At 39.1% G+C, this 22,489-nt stretch overlaps 1 protein-coding gene across 2 annotated transcripts; it reads right to left on the reverse strand.

The window, feature by feature from the left end:
• Positions 1-385: 385 nt before the first annotated feature.
• On the reverse strand, positions 386-22,353 carry SLC30A7 (solute carrier family 30 member 7). Of its 2 annotated transcripts, none has more exons than XM_039378333.1 (11): positions 22,211-22,353; positions 21,943-22,044; positions 17,929-18,037; positions 16,360-16,447; positions 14,631-14,757; positions 13,503-13,652; positions 12,215-12,265; positions 10,585-10,720; positions 3,821-3,911; positions 2,650-2,799; positions 386-1,855 (listed from the first exon to the last, which is right to left on the reverse strand). In XM_039378333.1, the coding sequence occupies exons 1-11, from the start codon at positions 22,263-22,265 to the stop codon at positions 1,808-1,810; spliced, it is 1,107 nt and encodes a 368-aa protein (XP_039234267.1). In that variant the 5' UTR covers positions 22,266-22,353; the 3' UTR covers positions 386-1,807. The 2 variants fall into 2 exon arrangements, with proteins under 2 accessions (XP_039234267.1, XP_027596608.1); XM_027740807.2 differs by having other exon boundaries at positions 17,929-18,042.
• Positions 22,354-22,489: the final 136 nt, after the last annotated feature.

Below are 22,489 nucleotides of genomic sequence, written 5' to 3' on the forward strand. Positions count from 1 at the left end.
GCTTTGTACTGCTATTTTTCTTTGCATCCAGTTTTTGGTTCCAAGCACAAGAGTACACCCCTAAGCTCTGTACAAAATCAACATTCATGTTTCAATATCCCATCTGGAAAAGTCAGGAACCACCTATCAGTTTGGCAACTGTTGTTTTTTCACACGAGAAGAAATCAAAGTCCAGGTGCTTTATAGGAACAACAGAGTGAATGCAAGAAACTCTTCATATCTGCTATGAATTCAGCAATATCAGTGGCAAACATTTCTGCAAATCAACCTTCAGTAATTTTGTAGTGCCCAGCACTTACTACACAGACACTGTCAGCTTCAGAGGGCCTTGATTTCACTATTACCACATAACAGGTACCAAAAAAATACTTAAAATCCATACCAGTCAGTGGCAGCTATGATTTATCAGAAAAATGCCTGCCTTGTTTTTTACTCCACAGTGTTCTGTTTGGAAAATGTCCTCTTAAAAAGTCTTCCATTATAAGTTAACAACTACAGCATAGTGGAACTATCATCTGTAATACAAAGTATAGCAGATTTGTTTTGAAAACAACACTCAGATCTGAGCAAAATGATTATAAATGCTAGAAAAATATGACAGACTAATGTTTCTGGAAAAAAAACCAACCAACCAAGCCATGCTGCACTAAGAACTTTCTCCCCCATGAAAACATACAAAAGCTACAGTAAGATAGTCAAAGATATCAGACTTGTCAACCTGGGAAAAGCATAATCTTAAATATAAAACATGGTCCTTATTTCTGTTTTGAGTATAGCCACCAGGAACAACTATTTTCAGTATTTGGAAAGGCAAAAATTATCTCACCAATCACTTTAATAAAAATTATTACAACCTATTAAAATCAAGGAGATTTAAGCTTTCACAAACAATTTCGAGATTTAGTTTTTTCCACCAGGATTTGGAAAATGAAAAACTTCAAGCACTGCTTCCATCACCAGCATCTTCCCTCAGCTGTCTGTTTCTTAAGTGACTATAAACATGAGTAGCATCATGTAGTGTCTCATTACTTTCAACAGTATGAAGAGACTAAGAATTGGAGTTAAATATTAATATTTTGACAAAAATAATTTTCACAAGACATGTGTAACAAAATACCCAGCTTATTTTGGAAGCAAATCTCTTCACAACAGCTTTGTCTTTTACATTTAGAATTCTTCTGTCTGGTAAGATGCAAGTATAATGGAAGTCTAACATCTACAGTTATGCAAGTACACAACCCCCCCACATACATCACTAGTAAATAATCAGACTGCATACAAGATTATTTGTAAAAGTAATAAAACCCTTTGATGCTCCATATTTATGCTGGCAAATAGCTCTCCTGATATAAAAGGCACTTTGAAAACCCAATATGGTTTGGTTCATTAAGTTTGCAAAGTACAAACAATTGTACAAACATACAATTATATTGAAGCATGTCAGCCATTGTGACATCATCTACAAAACAAGTTTCCAATTGTCGATAACACTGGTTTTATGGGAATGAGCAGTGGTTTCAGCAGCTTTACTGAAGACATGACAGGGTTTCCAGTACCGCAATCTTATTAAGTAAAAACCCCTCAAAAACTTACAAGTTTGGGGGCCCCAAAAAAACCAAGACCCAAAGTCCATAACATTCATTCAATATTTACTCCTTAGAAGTGAACTCCACCCATAGCCCAAGGGCAGAAATCTCTTCAGTCGATTCCAGAACAGTGGTGGAGGCAGGCTCTGTCTCGAGAAGTAGGTTGTTGTACCAGTACAGTACTGAAAACTTTGGTCCAACAGCACAATTCCAGAAATTCACTACATGGCTGCAACATCAATCTGTATGTAAAGCTGTCTTACTCCTGCCTATGGAGAAGGGAAGGAGAGTTAAAAACCCGGTAAAGCCAAAGCAATTTACCTGTCCTGAACATCAGTTCACAGCAGTAAGTTACCTAGCAAAAAACCTCAATGTCTTATTTATCTGTAATTCATCTCCCACATTTAGCACATCGATCACTGAGACCACAGTGTGAATACAGAGTTCTTCACACAGTCAAGTAATGATATATTAGCATTAGCTTTGCTACATTACCTCCTCTGATTCATCCTAAATCACTGCCATTCGTGAAGCTGCACAAAAGCAATTCTTACTTTCTTTTGTACAAGTTTAACTTCCTGAAAAGTAAGCTGCTTGAAGAGCTGTCGGTTTAAAATGAAGCTAAGTACAAGAGCGTAACACAGGATTTTGTCATTCAAACCAGTTCTACATTATGATTTTGGCAAGAAAGTCATCACATGTGCAAGCAGCCAATGCAGTGAAAAGCTTGAATAGGTCCAGTTTTTGGTTGGAAGCCCTATCCCAAGGGAAGCCTCAGCTATTTTCTTGGTTCCTCATAGGTCAATATAGGTCAACCCAATTTGATACACCTGAGGTGTTATTTCCATTAAGTGGCATCAAAAGCGAATGCAGAGAGGTACAGTAATTCCATCTACACAACTGAGTATTCTGAAATTGTTCTATACAGCTGGAGCAGAAAAGCTTTCCAAAACACAGATTCCAAACCCAGAAACATTTAATTTTGCTTGATAAGAATTACAGTGTCACATCACGTGACAGGCAATTTATGTTTTGAGATGTGATTTCCACTGATAAGACATACCTGAGTAAAAATATTGTGAGTCTGGCTTAGAATCCACCTTCCATCAGCATCAGGAGCTACTAATAATTTCAAAGTCCCTATGTAAACATCAGTACAGAGGGTCCAGAAATGTGGATCATGTAAACTGTAAACTCCTTGCAACTGCTGCACCTAAAAATACAGGCAAATTTCAGAAAATGTATTTCAGAAAATGTTTGTCTATACTATGTTTTTTACAGAAGATATTATAAAAGCCAATGCATTCTTCTCCTTCTAGTTCACTGTGCAAATTGTGATCTTTTAGCAAAATTTCTCATTACTATCTCGGTTATCCTAAGGAAGGTGAAATCATTCAGATTTGTGTATATGCCATGATTTTGTACCATGCATTTACATTCTACGTGTATTTTACGGAAACCATTTCTGAAAATAGAGGTGTCCAAAAGAAAAAAGTCAGTTACTGCAGTTGAGAGGGCATTAAAGTAAAACTGCAATTTTTGCAAAAGTGGGAATTCTGCCATGAAAAAAATTGTGAGATTCTAACTTCAATGAAAACATATTCATATATAATTTATATTAATACATTAACACTTCTGTAAATATTCTGTGAGGGCTTAGGTTTGTCCTGCCAACCCCCTTCTTTTTCCTCTGTCCAATTGTAGCAAACCCTCCAAGTGACCAATTACAATCTGTAACTCCCCCAGGGCAGACAGCATTCCTACAAGTGCTTCCTATTAACTTTGCAAAGACACTTCAGTGTTCAGGGCATGACACTGTAATAGATTAGTTAAACAGGAGAACAGGTCAAATCCAGAGTAACCTATGTATACTCAAATACACTTCCAATGTTACTCCACCTCACATTACTAAGAACTAGATTTTGTGGGAGACAAAAACTGAACAAAACAGAAAAACATTTTGCACTTTGTATAAGCACAGAAGACTTTGGGAGGAAAAGCTTCAGGATCTATTTTTCTTCACTAACATAGCACATTTTTAAAACACAAACTAAGGAGAAGCTACATACAATTTGGGACTTCAGGAAAACATTAATTAAACTAGTACCTCCATTTGTATATTCTAAAGAACCTTTACAGGCATTACTGAAAAAACATCATAAAATATCCTCATACACACAGCTGAGGCTCAATAAGCCAGCAGCTTGATGAGCAAAAATGGCTTAAGAGCTCACCCTCTGGTAGCACTGAGGCAGGGCATTTTCCAAGGAAGGAGGAGTTCGCTGCATCAAAATCCCAATGGATTCTTTTAAAAGTGGAACAATACTAGAAAGAAAAAAGGAAACTAGCTATTATTACATTTTCAAAAGATGCAACCTAAGGTTCCTTAACACTCATGAGAAATTCTTCTTTAGTTGTTCATCCAGAAGCTGAGAGTGTTGCCATGAAAACCTAGTACAGAAAATAGAAGGATTTACAAAATTGCTGTGGTGTCTTACCAAAGGCAAGATTACTTCTCCCTCACATTTTCCACAGAACTACCCAATGGCTGATCACAAAAGACTAATAGTTTAATCATGGGATTTGAGATGAGATGTCTTAGTATCTTAGAAGTTATACAACAAAGCAGCTGATAAGTATAGCTCAAAACCTACTTCAATGGCAAATCGTTCACAAGTAATCATAACAATATTCAACTGCAATGGGGTTTGCCTTTGTGTTTGGCTTAAGGCATATTTTTCTTATGAACTAAGATAATAATGGAGCAATCATAAAATGAAATCAGTGTGGAGCAGTCCATCTATAACAAAGTTATTTTGTCAGAAACAGACAACTTTGCATATTCTTGCAGTGAACTAAGTGTAGGGTCTCATCCAAACTCAGGGGTTAAACATTTGGAAGCAATTAGAGGTTCCCTCTTGGCCAAGTGGTCTTGTTTAATCAGATAACTAAGTAGACATTTAATACCCTTTTTTATTGTTATTACTTTTTTTTTTTTAATAAAACCAAGAGACTAGTAAGCCCATACCCTGAAGCTACCACTAAAAAGTTATACTCTTATTAAGTATTCAGCATGGTACCTTTTTTGTTTAGGAACAGTGCACCATGCCTGGTTCAGTACAGCATTCTAACATTTTCAAGAGGATAACAAATATCTATAACCCAACACCAAAGCTTAAATAGCAATTTAATTTCAAGAGCATACAAGTCACTGAACACTCTGGACCAAACGTGACTATATATTTCAGAAATGGTAAGCTGAATTTCAGAGTTCAGCACTGGCATCACAGCTGCAGTACACAGAGTAATAGGATTGCAAAACATTTGTAAGAGATTAACCAGGCTAGTTCTTAGAGAAAACCACAGAAACTTTGTTTAAAATCTCATGAAGTGATGTGGAATGCATGGCACAGACCAGCTGTGTATTTGCAGATGGTGGACAATGTGACCTAACCAGTTTTAAACAGGTGGTTCCATTAGTCCATGGAAGCAGTGCTGGCTGACTGACTGCTCAGCTCACCCCTTGGCTAAACCTTAGCCAGTGGCGGGAGGGACTTAGAGGGTGTGTGACTCCTGTCTAATGAACCTCTGGAAAAACCATCACCCTAAAATTAAGTCTTCTTGCAGGCACAATGGTGGTTCCAGCCAAAGTCACTGCCTGGTGCACTCCATCACATGGCCTCACACAGCTGTGCTGCTACCAAGGCATCAGTTCAGAAATAGGAAGAAGCAATTAGGGACATGCAGGAGTTGCCTAAACTGGACCTGTCACCAAGACAAACATTTAGCAGTGCAATAACTGTCAATCTGTCTAAGGGAAGCTTAATTGGAGTGTCACATTCTAGAGTGGATTACAGAAGTTTAGGGAAAAAAAGGTTCTCATTAATGGACCCATCTCACTAAATAATGTCCATGTCACAAGCATTACATCAAGGAGAGCTGGAGCTGCCAAAACACTCCACTGATGAACTGATTTCAGTTTAACTCACTATTTAAAATGCAGGTTTGCTTCTTAATAAAAACCTTGAAAGACCAATACACAACTTCCGGATGCAAACTGAATGCAGGAATTTTGAACACTGACTCCATCTCCATAAATTTAACAAGGTCCCTGTAACGTATGCACCCAAAGGCTTCAAAAACCACACACATACAGGCTGAATATTTTTCCCCAGGGAAACAACTAAAGGAATGGAGAATGTAATAGCCTGCCTTTTTGTTGAAACATACCACTACGAGTGAAAAAAGCCAGGAATCTAACAAAAAATGTCTACTTTGCACAACTTATTTACATTATTTGGTAAAACAACTGATGTACGTTATCTGATGGAAGGGAAATTAACTGTCAGTACATTTGGAGACAGGCTATGAAACAAAACCATCTTAAAAGTCCAAAGAATAGAGGTAAATCAGGATGTGGCTTGATACTGTTGGTGAAGTTGAAGCATATCCTGGGTCACACCCTCCTCCTCTGTCTTAGTGTTCAGATACAAATGTCATCTTTTGAAAAGCTGAAAAGGCCAAAGGACAGCTGCAGGGATGTGATAGGCCCTCACAAATGCTGTTAAGAGCACAGCCGGCCATGGATACCCCTCTGCATCCAACGGGATACCATCTCATAAGACAGTCTTACTGTAAGCCAAACTAACACCACAAACAACAGAATCCAGTTTGATGATGTCTGATGTTTTCCATTGTCTCAGGCATACTACTTAAGTACAAAACCTTTAATTTAAAAACCAAAACTCCACACACTATGCTCTTTTCTCAAACATTAACTAAACACAGTAATATTTAATCACAAGGAGGCACTAGAAATATCAGTTCCATCTCATGTGACTGAAGAAAACATTACGAAAGATCACAAAACTAAGCAGGCTGAGAATTTGACAAAGCTTTCCTTTTCTTTTTTTTTTGGATTAATCATTAGTGAAAAAAATACATGGCTGTCTCTGCAGCAACTATTGCACTGGTACTTCCCCTCTTGTTTGTTTTTAATTATAAGATCATCGAGGAAAATAAATAATGCTGAATGCTCATCAAGTGGAAAGCTTTGTCCCGCACAAGGAGTCTTTAAACTTTGCTGCTAAAGCAGACTCAATTTTCCATTGGTCTCCTGATTACCAAGCCTTAAGTCTAAAATACCACACTCTTTTACAAGACAATGGAATTTGAAAGAGGTGCTAACCCACAGCAAGACTTGGGATAAAAACATATCCTCTGAAAAAGCTAGAACTGCAAAAGCAGCTAATGTTACAGCACATCACAGTTGCACATAACAGTAACAGAAGAAGTGAAAGGTGTTCAACCAGATAAAAGCTATTTATATGAATCTGATAAATCCAGCCTGCCAGTGACACAAGGCTTGATTAAAAATGAAGAGTGAAAGCATCAAACTCTTAATTAACCTGCATCACATTCAGATAATATTCATATCCATTCCAGTCCCATCCTGTTTATGCCACTGTTTTTGTAGGCATAGCTAGGAAAGACCCTGGCATTCTTATAATCTCAGACTGCAGGGCTGAAAACAACACTGGGTAAAGAACCCTTTTCACCGTCATTGTACTCAGAGCGCAGCAGGAAATTCATTCAGTGCTCTCAGCACTACAGAAAAGAGAGGATATTTGTGATAGATTTTGTGGAAGGTAAACAAACATTGCTAAGGATCAAGACCAGCTATGGTTCTTCAAACACCATAGCTGAAAATCTACAGCCAGATTTCCAAATTCTTTGTTTTTCCCCAACCACCATCCATATCCGCAGTGCCAAGGCTGTCGGCCTATTTGAGAACTTTAATAAAATTTTTCTACTAGGCAATGGCAATTTTAATCAGACCGCAAGCTTTGCTCAAGACAAGGATCACAGGTTTAAAATTTACTTTACTGATTTTGAATTGCTTGTTCTCATAACAACATAGTACCTTGACTCTCAAGCAAGGTTGGCAGGTACCATTACCCTGTAAATAAAAGCAGTGCATGACATTTAGCAATAATGGCTTAAAACAACACCAAAGACAAACATGCTAGTTTGGAGGAGTTTTGCTGTAAAACATTGCTTCTGAATCTTAGAGAATGCAGCACTTCATTTAAAAAAGTAATTTTTTCATATTGTTATGCCTCAAACATTAAAGGCATATATCCCAAACAGTACAGGCACACCCTCCCCCAAAGCTCTTTCATATTATATCATGTTCAAGAAGCTTTAGATTTTATGCAAAAAAATTACGTAACCCATGGAAACAACTTCACTAAATGTAAATTGCCTCATTTCTTTGACCACTTAATATGTAGTCTGCATACCCTATGCAATCTAGTATGAGATTTAGTCTACTGTGCCTTTCTAGAAACATGTGGGTCTAATAGTGGTTTCAGACAAACTTGATTTATACTAGTGTTGTGGCTTTTGTGTGGTGTCTAATTTCACATAGCTGACTGAAATACTAAAATTGCTTCAACGTTCTGAATAAGGCTTAGAATGCTAAGGCTAAAAACTAAATGAATATTTAGTTTTAAATATGAAAAGCAGTTTAGAGACTTGAGAAATTGTACATTGATTCAGGCACATACAATTATGAGGACAACACCTTGGAAAAAACTTCAAGTGTCAACCTGAACAAGTATGAAATAGCCAAGCTTTTGTTAAAAAAAGCAACCTTAAAAATGTTAGTAAGAAAGATTTGTCTATTTTAAGCTTGTCCTATTTATAATTAAATGGACACTTGCATGAGATAGTACCAAAAGTAATTAAAGAAGGGTTCATTAGATACTAGTGGTTGCATCCAGGCAAACTCAAATCCCACAGCAGATTTTCACTATGCAGTCAGAATGTTCTGTGCTAACTCAGGAGGTGTTAGGCAGAGAATGTCACCCTAGAGCAGCCTTAGTGAAGGATCACAGGAGCAACACAGAGACACCGTGTCAGCAGCTGACAATTTGCACTAATTAGAGACGTTGTCTACAGCAAGGCTCAACCATTTGATTTAAAAGCACTGCTTGACTTCTCTGAGGAAGCGTTGCTCAACCCTTCTGCCTCTGCACAAGACAAAGCAGGTTACAAAGTAGAGTCTGGACAGCTTTATACTGCAGCAGTAAGCTTTTTAGTCATCTTATACAGGTATTTGTGTGATTTCTTTTGGCAAGTGTGACCATCATTTTAGAAACCTGAACAGAGAACACCCACTAACAGAAGCAGGCAAGACTCAAGTAAATCTGAGAGAACTGCCCCAACCTTGAAGCAAAGCAAACACTCAGTAAAAGAATGAATGAACAGTTATCTCACATAGACACAAGCAACACTAGATTAAGAGCAATGACTTCCCTCTGCACTCTCCTGCAACTGCTTTCTCAAAAAGTTCCACAAAAGGGAATAAGGATTTGTGTTCTGGCTTTATTCCTTCTTTCGATATATAAGTATCATAGAAAGAATACAGATTAAAAGAAAAGAAAAACAACACAAACTCCCAAAAAACTAACAACAACCACAAAAAACCAACCAAACAAACAAAACACCAGGGAAAAAAGAGCCCAGGATCAAACCTACCCCCTACTCATGCCCTGCAGACTCTAGGTGAAAATCAGACCATTAAGCAATAACTTGGGAGGATACAGTTCCAACTAGGGTGAAGTCCCTAAACGCCATTAAAACTTTTGGACAACCTTATCAGACTGGCTTTTGCATCTCTGACTCAAAACTGTGCTTCCTTTATTAGAGTCACAAAGATCCTGATTATGGAACAGATCCTGATTTTTAAACACACATGCGTGGGGTCCACTTGTTGGGGCACACACACACTCTCACCCCACTTCACCTTAACAAAGTTGGTTTAACTAGTAAAAGGGACACAGAAAAAATGGACGAATATTCCTTTGAAACAGCAGACAATTATTTAATCTATGTACAGTAATCTAAGTGTATGGAAACCTGTGTTTTACTCAGCTACTACCTTTACCTCAGCAATAGTTTCTTCCCTCTTGGTAACCTGCACGTTTCCTTTCCCATATTTTGAAATTTCAGTAATAGAAGTAGCATGTAATAATTTGTCCTTTATGAAATTACAAGATGTTTAAGTTAAAATATTAAGAGTGTATATTAAAATGATAATAGTGATCTCTAGCAGAGAGATTTCTGTGGGCGTTGTGTCTGAAGCACGCTGCCCTACTTTGATAAATGGGGAGATTCACATCAATAATCCTGTGAATGCTGCCATGCATATGCTGTAAACATGCCATACATGGTATAAGCATAAGTAGCTGCAGTTCAGATGACATTCACCACTGCTGAAGAGACAAAGGTGTTCAGTTATTAGGTTGTAACTGGAGTTGAGGCACGCTGCCCTGCGCCGCCATTGAAACTACTGCCAGAAAACCTCAATAACAGCGTCACTCAATGAAATATTTGCTTGTCCAGTCTAATCCAAATAGCTTCACATTTACAATGATCTTGGTAAGCACCAACTGGAAAAGTCTAGAGCTACTTGAAGCATTTCCATCAGGTCTTAAAAGGAATAAGGATGTCTCAGAGTACAAAAACAAAGGAAAAGACAGTTTTCACCAGAGAAAGAAAAAAAAATTTAAAACCTACCAGCCTTGATTTGTCAAGGACAAGGGCACATCCTGTGCCAGCAGGCTCAACTCTGCTGCCCTGAAGCCATTCTGCTCCATTTACTGGAGTACATTGGTTTATATAAGCATGTACTAAATACAGAGAGGAAGCTATCTACAGTTTGAACCTGAAAGACGTTTTTGTAGTATTATGCAAATGGCCAAAATATGCAGATCTAAGAGCAAAAGTTGTGGCTGTAGAAAAGGGAAAGAAAATAGCTCATACAAGAGCTCATCAGAACAGTTGTACAGAAGAGAGATAACATACCCCTCTCGGAAGAAAAGCAAACATTGTAAGTCATCAGCATAACAGACAAACCTTTTCTTCTGAGCTATAATTTCTGCTGTAACTAGCATCAGAAGTACTACCAAATATCAGGGATAGCAACACTTACCTTACACCTATAAGTAGTGCTATCAGCATTGAACAAATAGGATCTGCTATCATTAGACCATAGTTCTGCATCAATATAGCAGATATGATCACACCAATACTTCCGAGTGTGTCTGCCACAATGTGTAGAAATACACCTGTAACAGATCAATTGATATCATTACAACTTGGCATTCTCAAAGACATGTATTTCAAAGAGTGTATTTCAAAGACATTTTACAGAGAAGAGTTGCAAGAACTAGATAACATGATTTATACCTGTTTAATTTGTGGTCAATTTTGGGTCAAGCACACAAAGTGATCACAAGATTTTAACATATTTTTAGAATATAGACCACTTGAAGAATTTACATTCTTTTCTTCAGTTAGCAGTAAGGGGTATTTCATAGCATGGCTATCAACTTAAACAGTGACTAACAGATGCAGCTAGATTTTTTTCATTCACATTATAGTAAAGAAACTCGCGTTCCCTGGTGCCTACAGACAGTGCTAAGATGAACAGACTATTAACAGAAACAGCTCTGCAAAGCTTTGAAACATGCTACTGTTTCATTGACGACATCATCCAGAAGTTATTTGGCAAAGAAATCCAAGACAAATAGTTTTGAGAATTAAACACTGCTGCAGACATGAAAAACTTCACTCTTCTTTTGAAGAACAACACTGCCTTAAAATACAAAGATGTACTTTGCAGCTAGCCAAAATTTAGCCTTTGGAGCTCTCTGCTGGCGATGATGGGAAGTCACTCAGAAACAGCTTTTTGAATACAAGTCTCCAGCCTCTTGTAAAAACAACATCCAACTACAAATCAGCTCTTAAGTGATTTTTCCAAGCCTACATTTGTACTGTGTCTGGCTGGGACAAGCCAGGTTTTCTCCACAGCAGGCTGCATGATGCTGTGGTTTAGACAGCATCAAGGCCTTTCATTTCTCACTGCCCCAGAGCAAGTAGGCTGATGGGGGCAAGATGCTGGGAGGGCACATAGCCAGGACAGGTGACCCAAACAGACCAGGGGGATACTCCATACCATCTCACACATGCTCAGCAATAAAACTGAGGTGCTATCTTTTCAAAATAGCTGCTCAGAGACTTCCCCGGACATTGATCTGCTGGCGATTGTCTTTGTGAATGATTGTCTGGTAAGTGATTGTCTTTGCATCACAAATTACCACCTTCTTTAAACCAACTCTAACAGCTTGATGAAAGATAAGTTTTAAGCTTAGATACTCTTTAACAATTATATCTATCTGCATTTTTCAAATACATTCTATCTTAATCATACTGTTCTTCATTTTCCAGAACATACATTGCAATTAGGGTCCTTAAGTTTCTGCTTTTAACCACTCTTTCCTAGTTTTTCATTATTTGATTTTTCAGCACCAGTAACAGAAGCTGAATTCCAGATTTTGGGATCTCTCTTTTAAACTGTGTTGACACTGCATTACATTTACACTTCAGTGAATTACACATGCACAGGGTACAGCACTGCTCTGTTGTAAACAGAATGGGATTTCATAGAATAGCTCCTCTGTGAAAAATGTGGCATTTATCCAGACGAACCCTCTAAAACAAATGAATGACAGGCAGGCCTCGATAAAACCAATAAACTATTATACTTATTATCATCATACCTTGTAAAATCTGTTTGCTGGATCCAGCCACTGCTTCAAGAGAATGGTCATCTGTGAAGACAATTATTGATACATTAACCTAGACAAAGGCTCTCTCTAGTGGTACATTCTGTTATGGTCTTCCTTTTGGAAATTTCTAATTGCACAACAACAAGGATAAGACTTGGAGAAGGTAGAACTAAGCAAAAAATCCTCTCATCCAAGCAGATTAATGCCTCTGTGGAACACACTAGAAAGATATGTTAAGAAAAACTTGTTAAAGGATAGCAAATGACTTCTAGTGAGGATACACAATATATTACACACAAGTTGATTTGAATATCAAATTGCACAACACAGCTACATTCACTGTTCCACTGGGGTGGGCAGTGTGGGGAAAGCAAGGAAGAAGCAGAAGTGGGGAGTTCCTACTTTCCAACCAAATTCCAGGAGAACTCCTGGAAAACAAGCACCACTTTTCTGCTAAGAATAGCAAGGAAGAGACAAGTAAGTATTTTTACACTGTCAGCTCCTGTCTGCAAGTTGCAACACTATTCCCTGCTCTGAATGTGCACATTTTTAGTCACATCAGATCCTAGTTTATGGCTTAGGTAGGAAGGACTGACAACCCTGCAACACCACAAGGCTTTCATCTGCACTGTTTCAATAGGTTGCCTCTTCTCCCATAGTGAAGGCTACTGATCATATTTTGCGTGAACATCTCAGATTGTGTGCCTTTATAGAAAAGATTTAAACATAGCTAAGGTAACAAGCACCTTTTTCACAACCACCTTTTTAAAACAGATTACAACTACACAAGATAGGGAAAATCTTATTTGAAATCACAAACCAAGTACAACTAACAATCCATAAGTACTCAAAGTTTGTGTGTTCATATTTTCTAATATCTTGAGCTGTAAGATTATTCAAATGGAGAACACTAGCAAAGCAGCTTAACTTTGCCTATTGATTTAAATGAGAAAATTGAAGCTGAGCACTTGATAATTTCATTATATTGCCATCGCATACAGCTGTTACACTCTCTGCCAACACATAACATTGAGGTGAACATTCAAAAACCACAGGTAAATCACAGCCTTTAAAAACTAACACTGAACTTACTGCAAGTGACACACAAAACGAGCCACAACACATGGCAGCGGCACAGCATACTAGACATCTAATGAAACTACTTCCATGTACGATCACAACAAGCTGCCAGCACCTTCTCTTTTTTTTATTCCAGTAAATCATTAGTAGCACATTTAGATTGAGTCAAGATGGTCTAGGACATTAACTAAGTACTTACCATGACAATAATCCTGACCATGAGAGTGCCCATGGCCGTGACCATGACTGTGTCCATGGGCATGCTTCTGTTCATGGCTGTGCCCATGACCTCCGTGGCTGTGCCCATGGCCGAGACCACCATTAAACAGAGAATGACTGTGCTCATGCCCTGTAAACAAATACCACCATCAGAGTATGAACTTAAATAATGAATGAAAGTACACTTATATTTGTTTCTAAGCCACTCAAAACCTATTTGCCTTTTAGGTCATCTTAAGGTATGGCTTTAAATAACTTAAGAAACTAAACAAAACTGTTTGTCATCTACAGCTCTGCTGTGCAGCCATATTATATATATATACATATACACATAAATTATATACACATACACACTAAAAAATATAACTGATTTGAGAACTCAAGTGCTTTTATGCATTCCCACTTCTGAGAAGCTGTGCTACACTTTTAGTACAATTTGAAAAATGTTCACATAATTAGATACAATCACATTAAAAACAGCTGTTTTAAAAAAACAGAAATAGGCTATTGTTCACACATTCAAAATTCAGGCTTAGATTGCTGCTTAAAGACAAAAGACTATTTTCTTCCACTAGACTATGTAAGTTTATATGTTAAGCTGAATGAGACACCAATAGGCTTTGCAGAAAAAAAACCAACTGTTCACCACATATATTTAGGCAAATAAATTCTGCATTTCAATTCAAAGACACCTGAGTTGAGAAGCACCTGAAGCTGAATCATCCCATGCTTAAACTTTGGTTCAGACAATGTCTTCTAAATTTTTCAGCCACAACCTTGCTTAAATCCAGCTTAATTTTTTCCAAAAGACACTCAGCAAATCTCTTTCAACAAGGTGCAGAAGAGTGCCTGTTCAGAACAGTGCCTGTTCCAGAAAGCAGATTCTAGAGTTCTAAGTGTTCCAGTTAATGGATATTAACATGAGAAGTACAACGGTGACTAGGGCTAGCAACAAAACACAGAAGTCAGAAGTCAAATATACATTTGGCTAGGATTGCTACTAAAAAGACATTAAAATTTAATACTGGGGTTCTCATTGGAGGATTATAAAGTCCTGAACACAGGGTGCCAAGAAAGGAAACAGTACTGGAAGTTACAGACATCCTACCAGCTCCGTGTGAATGCCCGTGACCTCCATGCTGAAAAACAAATATTCCTATAAGATTTACAATGAATCCTAGTATAGAAACAGGAAGAAGTCTCTCATGATGTACATCAGGAGGCTCAAGTGCTCTCTAAACAAAAAAACAAAAACAAAACAAAGCACAAATGTAGAGTTTTACATTATTAAAAGATGCTGAAAAAACTACTTAGATAGAGGAGCATTCTCATACAAACATATGTACAGACATAATTAAAAATTACTCAGGACTACCAGGTTTTGGTATGATAGACTAATTCTTATTGTCTGAAGCTGAAATTTTATTATTAGAGCTCTGACAGTACAGTAGAATATTCTGATGGTCGAGCTAACTGTTATCATAAGATTTCATTTTGCTGTGGGATGTGACTTAACACCACATGAAAACATTCAAGTCTGTTGTCGTATGTGGATTGCCCAAGTCACCTAAACAACTTCCACTATTTCTTCCTTTCTTCTGAGAAGAGTGAGGCAATGAGGGAAATGAAATGAAGACTGAGAACAAACTGTGACATTTTTTAGAACTTCTAAAATCTATACTGATTTTCGTTTTTTAAATTCTTTTTTACCTACTTTGTTTGGAATTTTTTTCTCAATGAGACATTATAGACCTAATACAATTTGCATCTCAAGTGTTGACAAGCGTAAATTACTGTTGACAGAGGAGATAAACATTCACCATCTCTCCACAGGAATGAAAGGTACAGGCAATAGCAAGACAATGAAACTTCCAGCAGATGTAAAACTTTAAAGCAACAATGAGAAAAGAAGTCACCATCACAAGGAAAGGGAATACTTCCCATAGGGGCTAAGACCAGAAGAGAATTACGTTTCAACAATACCCTTGACCAGTCAGCTTTTAATTTTTCTAATAAGTTTTTTTCCTGTTTCTAGATTTTAAGTTTTCCCAAGCTTATAGGCAATTTCAGCCCAGCTTGTACTGATTCTAAGGTATTGATAGGCTTATCAATGCAAAAGATCTGTTCCTGAAAGCTCTTCCCAGTTCTTTATTAAAAAAAGAAAAATTCACTAGAACATCTTATGAAGTAGAAGTCTAAACAAATGTATAGTCTATCTCCCATTAAAAAGCAGAAGCATTAATGCAAGCTGATCTGAAATAGTTATCAGTTTTACTCTTAATCCTCGATGTTGCCCTTAATGTCTAAATTTCAATCTTGAAATTATCACCTGAATCATCATGTAAAAAAAAAATTGAGAAAAAAACCCTTGTAGATCTCTAAGTTATCACTACTTGCCATTTATATCATACTTCAGAATTTGGAGGATAGTGCTCTATCTTTAACAAGTTAGTCCAACTTCTTCACAGAACGTGACGTACGACTAACTCCTCTGAGTGGCTACTTTGGGCCTTTCCTTCTTGGCCTCATTTGTCCTTCAACAATGAAAAGTGAAGATCTTTCTACGACACATTTAACTGGCTGAAAAAAAGGACAGACTACATCTCACAGAATCTTTACACGTAAACAAAACACACCATTTAAGAAGCCAGTACAGATACACTGAAAAGGCTGGGTTTCTGTGTCACAAAACAGCAATTTCAGATGGCCCTATTCTCTGTTCAAATCACCGATTTTTAATAAATTATGAACCTAATCAATTTATTTAACTCAATAATTTCACCCCTATTAATAACAGAAATGTGACAATTGACAGCGTAATTTACTTCATAACATACCTCAACGCCTTCAGAAAAAATGAAGAACGCTGTAAAGATGAGGAATAAACCATTTACAAAACCAGCAAGTACTTCTGCTCGAACATACCTGCAAAAAACAGAAAAAGCAATAGCAGATATTACCACATTCATTTAAATGCTGAAATTTAGAAGTGGAACTTAAAAGATTGGAGTGCAATCTTCTAGTTCTCAAACAGTTGTATTACAGAGGAATTTGCTAAATGGAAGATGCAGCATATAAACTAAGAATAAGTGTATGAAATGGATTAAACTGTATTTTGACAAACACTACCTGATCCACATCAGCTATTACCTGCTCTACATGAAAAAAAATCTTTCAATATGTCAAAATCTTTCAATTTAAGATCATCTCTACTGGAAGTTGTGGTATAAAGATATATTTGGGGAAGCCACAAACTAAGATAAGCACGCAAGATGTAGTCGAAGTCTTCTGACGTAAAGTTTTGTATAATATCAAACTGACATACATTAATTTGCTTCCCATCTATAAGGGGGATTACTAGTGAAAGTTTTAAGTAGAAATTAATTATTTCAAACATCAAATTTTGACAATAAAAAACTGCCAGGTTAGAATAACGTGTAATTTCCATGTAGCAAACATCAAACAATAAATTGTGGCTGTTCTCTAATAAATGGAACACCAGCTGTTTAAATGAAGAGCAGTAATTAATACAGAACCTGCTTTCATTGCAATTGAGTTCATGGTACGATTCTTTGTAAACTGATTTTTGGGCACACTGGAGTTTCCACCTTAATTAAACTGTGCTTTAAGTTTCAAACTACAGAATTCACACTTAAGCAAGACAGCTGAAGCTAAATGATGACACTCGGGTCAGTAATGTTATGAGGAGTGCAGCAGCCCATGTTACACCTCATTTGCTGTTAATCAGTATTACCAATTAATAATATCGTACCACCAGTATTGTTTTATAGGGCAGACCTGCAATGTTCAGTGAAACCAAGTGACCCTCAAACAGAACCAGCTGCAGCAAGTATATCCACCAAGGGCGGGATGGGATGACACCTCAGCCTTGAGGATCCGGATTAATGGCAGCCACAAATGGCAGATGTCAAATCCTACTGATTCCAAGAATCATAGCTTATAATCTCAGTGCAGCATCTCTGTGACTTAGCTCCTTTCAGCTGTAACTTTCTGTTCCAAAGAAGGCATGGGACAGCAGCAGCCAAAGCCCCTGTAACACTTCTCATGCGCTGCGAGGACAAACTCAGGATGCAGCTCTCGCTCTTCACTGGTGCCATTAATACACGACAGGGCAGGGCACCTTTCTCCTGTATAACTTGTTTCCATTAGTATGATCACAGAGATCTTGGAAGGGATAAAACTTCTCCCCAAAAGCAATGCCTTCATATTTTTACTATTTCTAGGGCGATATTAACTTAAAGGTTTACATAACTCACCTTAAAAAACCCCACACTTTCAACATAGCTTTTCCATGTTCTGCAAAAAGAGGTTTTGTTTATAGAGTGAAAAATGACTGCCTAAACAGTTATTACAGTACATCAAGGTAACAGCCTGAAGTTTCTTACCCATATGAGAAAGCATCATTTGACCTCCATTTTGAAATAACTGAAGCTGCTAATCCAGCCAATAGAGCAGTACAGTCAAAAAACATATGGAAAGAATCTGATATTAGACCTAAACTGAAAGAGAACAAGAAAAAAATGTTATGTTCCACATGTTGAACGTGAAAAAAAAAATCTACAGCCAATTATCTTTTACACACTAGCAGAATACACTGTGTTTCTAAGCTTCAGGCATGGTTTTGCTAGCACAGAGAAATCCACAGTTCATCACCAACACAAATATAACGCCAAAATTGATTTTGTCAGCTTAGGAAAGGCACTTTGGAAGAGCGCTTGGCAAAAAATATCCTCCTAGCATATGATTTTGGTGCTAGTGAAAGGTGGGTTCCCTCGACACAAACCAAAACCTCTGGAGTAGATCTACCTACAGGCACACCTCTTGCTAACATAATTCAACCTTAAATCTTTGCCTTAGCAGCTGCAAGGCATTGACTAGAAGATCCATACTCCTCTTAGATCTAGAAGCTGAATGAAGCAGAAGCTGAAAGATCATATCTTAAAGGATTTATTTCAAAGACCAATGCACAACTACAATCTTGACTGACAAACACGGTTAAAGTGTAGGGTAAAACAGCATGCTAAAAAGTTCAAAGCAAGCTAAATTAGTCCATGAGTTTTTCGGTCAGTAGAACTCATATCAGTTTGTAAGCTATAGGTAAACTGGCTTTAACACTACACACAACAGCTGCCAAAGTTAACTAAATTACTCATAAACGGGTTCTGTAAGTCTGCAAGGAAGTATGTGCAACACATAATTTGCTTCATATTTGGAAAGACATTTGATACAGAGGTACTGATGAGCATTTCTTACTACAATCATCCCAAAAGTTCCATTTTCCCAATCCTTTGGTTGTCTAAGAACAATTATGTACACAACTCAGTTTTAGGAAACTGGAGAACAAGAAGTGTTTGCTGGTAGTAACAAGTTCTAGAAGACAGCCACATTTTCACACTGAAGTCAAACAAAAAGTTTCATTAGCCAGAGTTCCAACTACCTCACATTAAAAAAATAAACCATCTGAGTCTGACCGAAAACAATTACAAAATTAATCTGAAGTGTTTCAGATGAAACACTCAACTGTGGAAGAAGTGGGTTTGGAAGAGAGGAGAGAGAACAAGTGCCTCAATCTATATATTTACATATATACTTTAGGGACACATACAGAGTTATATATACACACAACTGTAACACGTAAGGCAGAAAGACGATGGCATGATGAACTGTCCTTAGGTGCTATAGCCACCAAAGCAGGAAACAGATAAAGCTGTTCTGAACAAACTGTAAAAGTTAAAACCAAATGTTTTAGCTGGATGCCTATGAAGTAGCAAAATGGAATTTGCTATGGAATTCTTGAAGGGTGTTGGTGACAGCTTCCCCCTGCCCCAAACCAGGTGACATCTCTAGGGAAACTCATCGCTTTAGACTTGGTTCCTCGATAAGGAAGATTCAGTGGGGGGAAAAAACCCATAAAACACACCAAACATTCAGGTAGAAGGTAAATAGGGTGACAGTAACTCTAAGTTGTAATGATTATGAAATGGGAGGAATAAGCATGGCTAAACAGAGATAGCTAGTGGTTTCCGAGGCCTCTTTTTGGTGTGTTTTTTTTTCCAATAGAGTCTCCTGGGAAAGAGAAGTACATAAAGGCTGTTACTGAAACAAAATCCCATACTAGCTCCAGAACCAGAAATCATACAGCAAGTTACCATGGCACTGTGCTCACACCTGCAAATCTCAGCAAGGCAAGACTCACAGTAGGTGCAACACCAGCACAGCCGTGCTGCTTTCAAGACCTAAGCTCACTACTCCAGGTGACCAGAGGCATGTGGATTTATCAACAGGGAACAGCACAGTTCACCACATGGCATAACCATGCTCTGGATCATGGGTACAGCTGTAAGTGATTTAGCTGCACAAGTGGCAGGACGCCTGGTAAGAGGCCAATCTCATTTCATCTGAGGCTTTTTTTAAGTGACCTATAAATTAACAAGACTTTTTAAAAAAATGTGTGCAAAGTGATTACTAAAGCAAACAAGTGATTCAGTCAACCATTAGCAACATGGGATGTATGGAAGAACTTTGTTTACAAATGAAGCACATCGTCCAGAGTATAAACTACAGCGTCTAAATGAGGACACTTCCACAGCTCATTTAATAACACAAGTTTAATACCAAATTACACAAGTGTGCATGTAATAGGATTGTAAAACAGAACAGCCCAAGTAGCAGATTTCAACTTTAAACAAGCTCTCAGCTAGCAAAATACCATATCCAACTCTGTTTTCTGTCCTTCAAGATTGTCAGCATTCCAAATTATTTCTAGGATGATCATATAAATGACAAACCAGCGAGTTCAGAAAGCAACCTGCTTGACAAACAAAAGGTAATCTCTCATGTGGGGAACGACGGAGCTGTGCTCTGCAAAATGAAGAAATAATTTTCCCTATATGGCTCCTTGTTTGCTTGTTATGTGCTTGTTCTTTCACAGCATGAACTGCCTGCTTTGACTGAAGGCATTCCTCATCATAATCTCTGCTACCACTCTCTACTAGAGGTGCTTGCTAAGACAGTTTTGTTCTAGCCCAAAATCTAGGCTTAGAGATACCCAAAATTAGTGACTTGAAATATAAACAAAACTAATGCAAATCACAATTCTTAATCTCAATTATGAAAAAAAAAAGTATGTCTTCTCAATTGCAATTGCCAAATTCCACAGTGACAAACTGCCAAGTGTCACTACTAGTTACCTCATATAAAGGACTTTTTTAGGTCCCACTATGAAAAAAATTATGCTTAAAAGACAGAACAAACTCACATGGACATAAACCTCTTTATACACAAACTAGAGAAAAATATTTACATCTTCTGAGTTATTAGGAAAAAAACATCCATACTCAGACAGACTATGCACATAATAGCGCTCACACAACTGCAAAGTGAATCAACATCAAAGCCAAAACCAAACACATAGTCTATGTGCTACTAAGATATTCTGTGCCCAAGATAACATTGCGTGCTCACTAGTGATACACTGTAGCTTTGATTAATTACTGTAATCAAAGTTAAGGATTTTATAGTGTAGTTTGAGAGATTCAGAAAAACATGGTGTTAGGATGCAACTGTTTCCAAATCCACATTGCTGCGTTCACTCAAGACTCTTAAAAAGAAGAGTCTCAGTAATTTGTGTCCATACTACAGCTTTTGGCAACGACTGCTTTAACTCCCATGTGGAAGGACACTGCTGGGCTTAATTGACATTTCCAAGCCAGTTCACTCTGAACTGAACTATAGACAAAAGACAGCGAAATACCACCATAAAACAACTTCTCTATCACGAATGAAGCATGACTGACACTAGCACCACTGTCTACCCATATACCATACGTCAGTCCAGAAGTTACTTTGCACTTTTGCTTGTATTTCACTGCAGATTTTTCAACAGCAATTTAGTCAAGTCTCTGCTTTTTTTCCCACCTTTGTGAATTTATGTGCTGTGTAAAAAGTACCACTTAATTATACCTGGATGTGCTAATTCCTTTTTTTTCCTCGGAAAGAGGAAGGAACCCAGGAATCAACCTACAAACAGAGGATGTCTGTGGCAAGCGGCAGCACGAAACGGTTACAACCCTCGAGTCCTGTAACTCGGGCCAAGGCCAGGCTTCCTCCTCAGCCCACAGCCGAGTACGACAGCAGTTCCAAAGAGGATTCCTCCCGAAGGCGCCGAGTCGCGCCGCCCCCGCGCCGCCGGGCCCCGGCGGAGGGGCGGCCGAGCCGGTCGCTGCCCACGGGCAGCGCTCCAGCAGCCCCGAGGCTGTGCCGAGCGGCCCCTCCGCACGGCGGGCAGGAGGCCCGGCCCGGCCCCGCCGGGCGGAGACGTGGCACTGGCCGGACGGGAGGCGCCGCTTCCTGCGCGCTGGGGCCGCGCTCGGCCCACCCCGCGCCCCCAGCCCCGCTACCTGTTACTCCAGATGCCGTAGAGCAGCTCCACGAAGGCGAAGGAGAGGTTGAGGCAGAGGAAGGAGAAAAGGTTGCGGGAGGTCTTGTCCGCCAGGATGGACCTGCGGACGGAGCACACCGCGGGTCACCGGCCGCCGACACAGCGGCAGGAGGCCGGACCCGCCCGCCGGGCGCCCAGGCACCCCCGGCACCACCTTCCCCGACCCCTCTGCGGGGGCTTGGCCGCAGCCCCGCCTGCACCCGGCCCGCCCTGAGCCGCTCCCTCACCTGAACCAGCCGGACACCTTCCTGAGCAGGTTGAGTCTAGGCGGCTTGTACTCATCGTCCTTGATGGAGAGGGGCAGCATCTCGGCGGGGCCGCGGCGCGCTGGGGCCGGGCCGGGAGGACGGGCGGAGGGGCGGGGGCGCGGCCCGGCCGGCCCACACGCCGCTTCCGGCCACCACTGCGCCTGCGCCGCCGGGCAGAGGGGCTGTGCGGGCGCGCCGGGGGCCGGGCCGGGGCTGCGGGGGAGAACGCGGGGCAGGGCGCGCTGCCCGCTGGGGACA

Source organism: Pipra filicauda, unplaced genomic scaffold, assembly GCF_003945595.2.
Source record: "Pipra filicauda isolate LSUMZ 115617 unplaced genomic scaffold, ASM394559v2 scaffold135_size2527700_pilon, whole genome shotgun sequence".
Classification (NCBI taxonomy): domain Eukaryota; kingdom Metazoa; phylum Chordata; class Aves; order Passeriformes; family Pipridae; genus Pipra; species Pipra filicauda.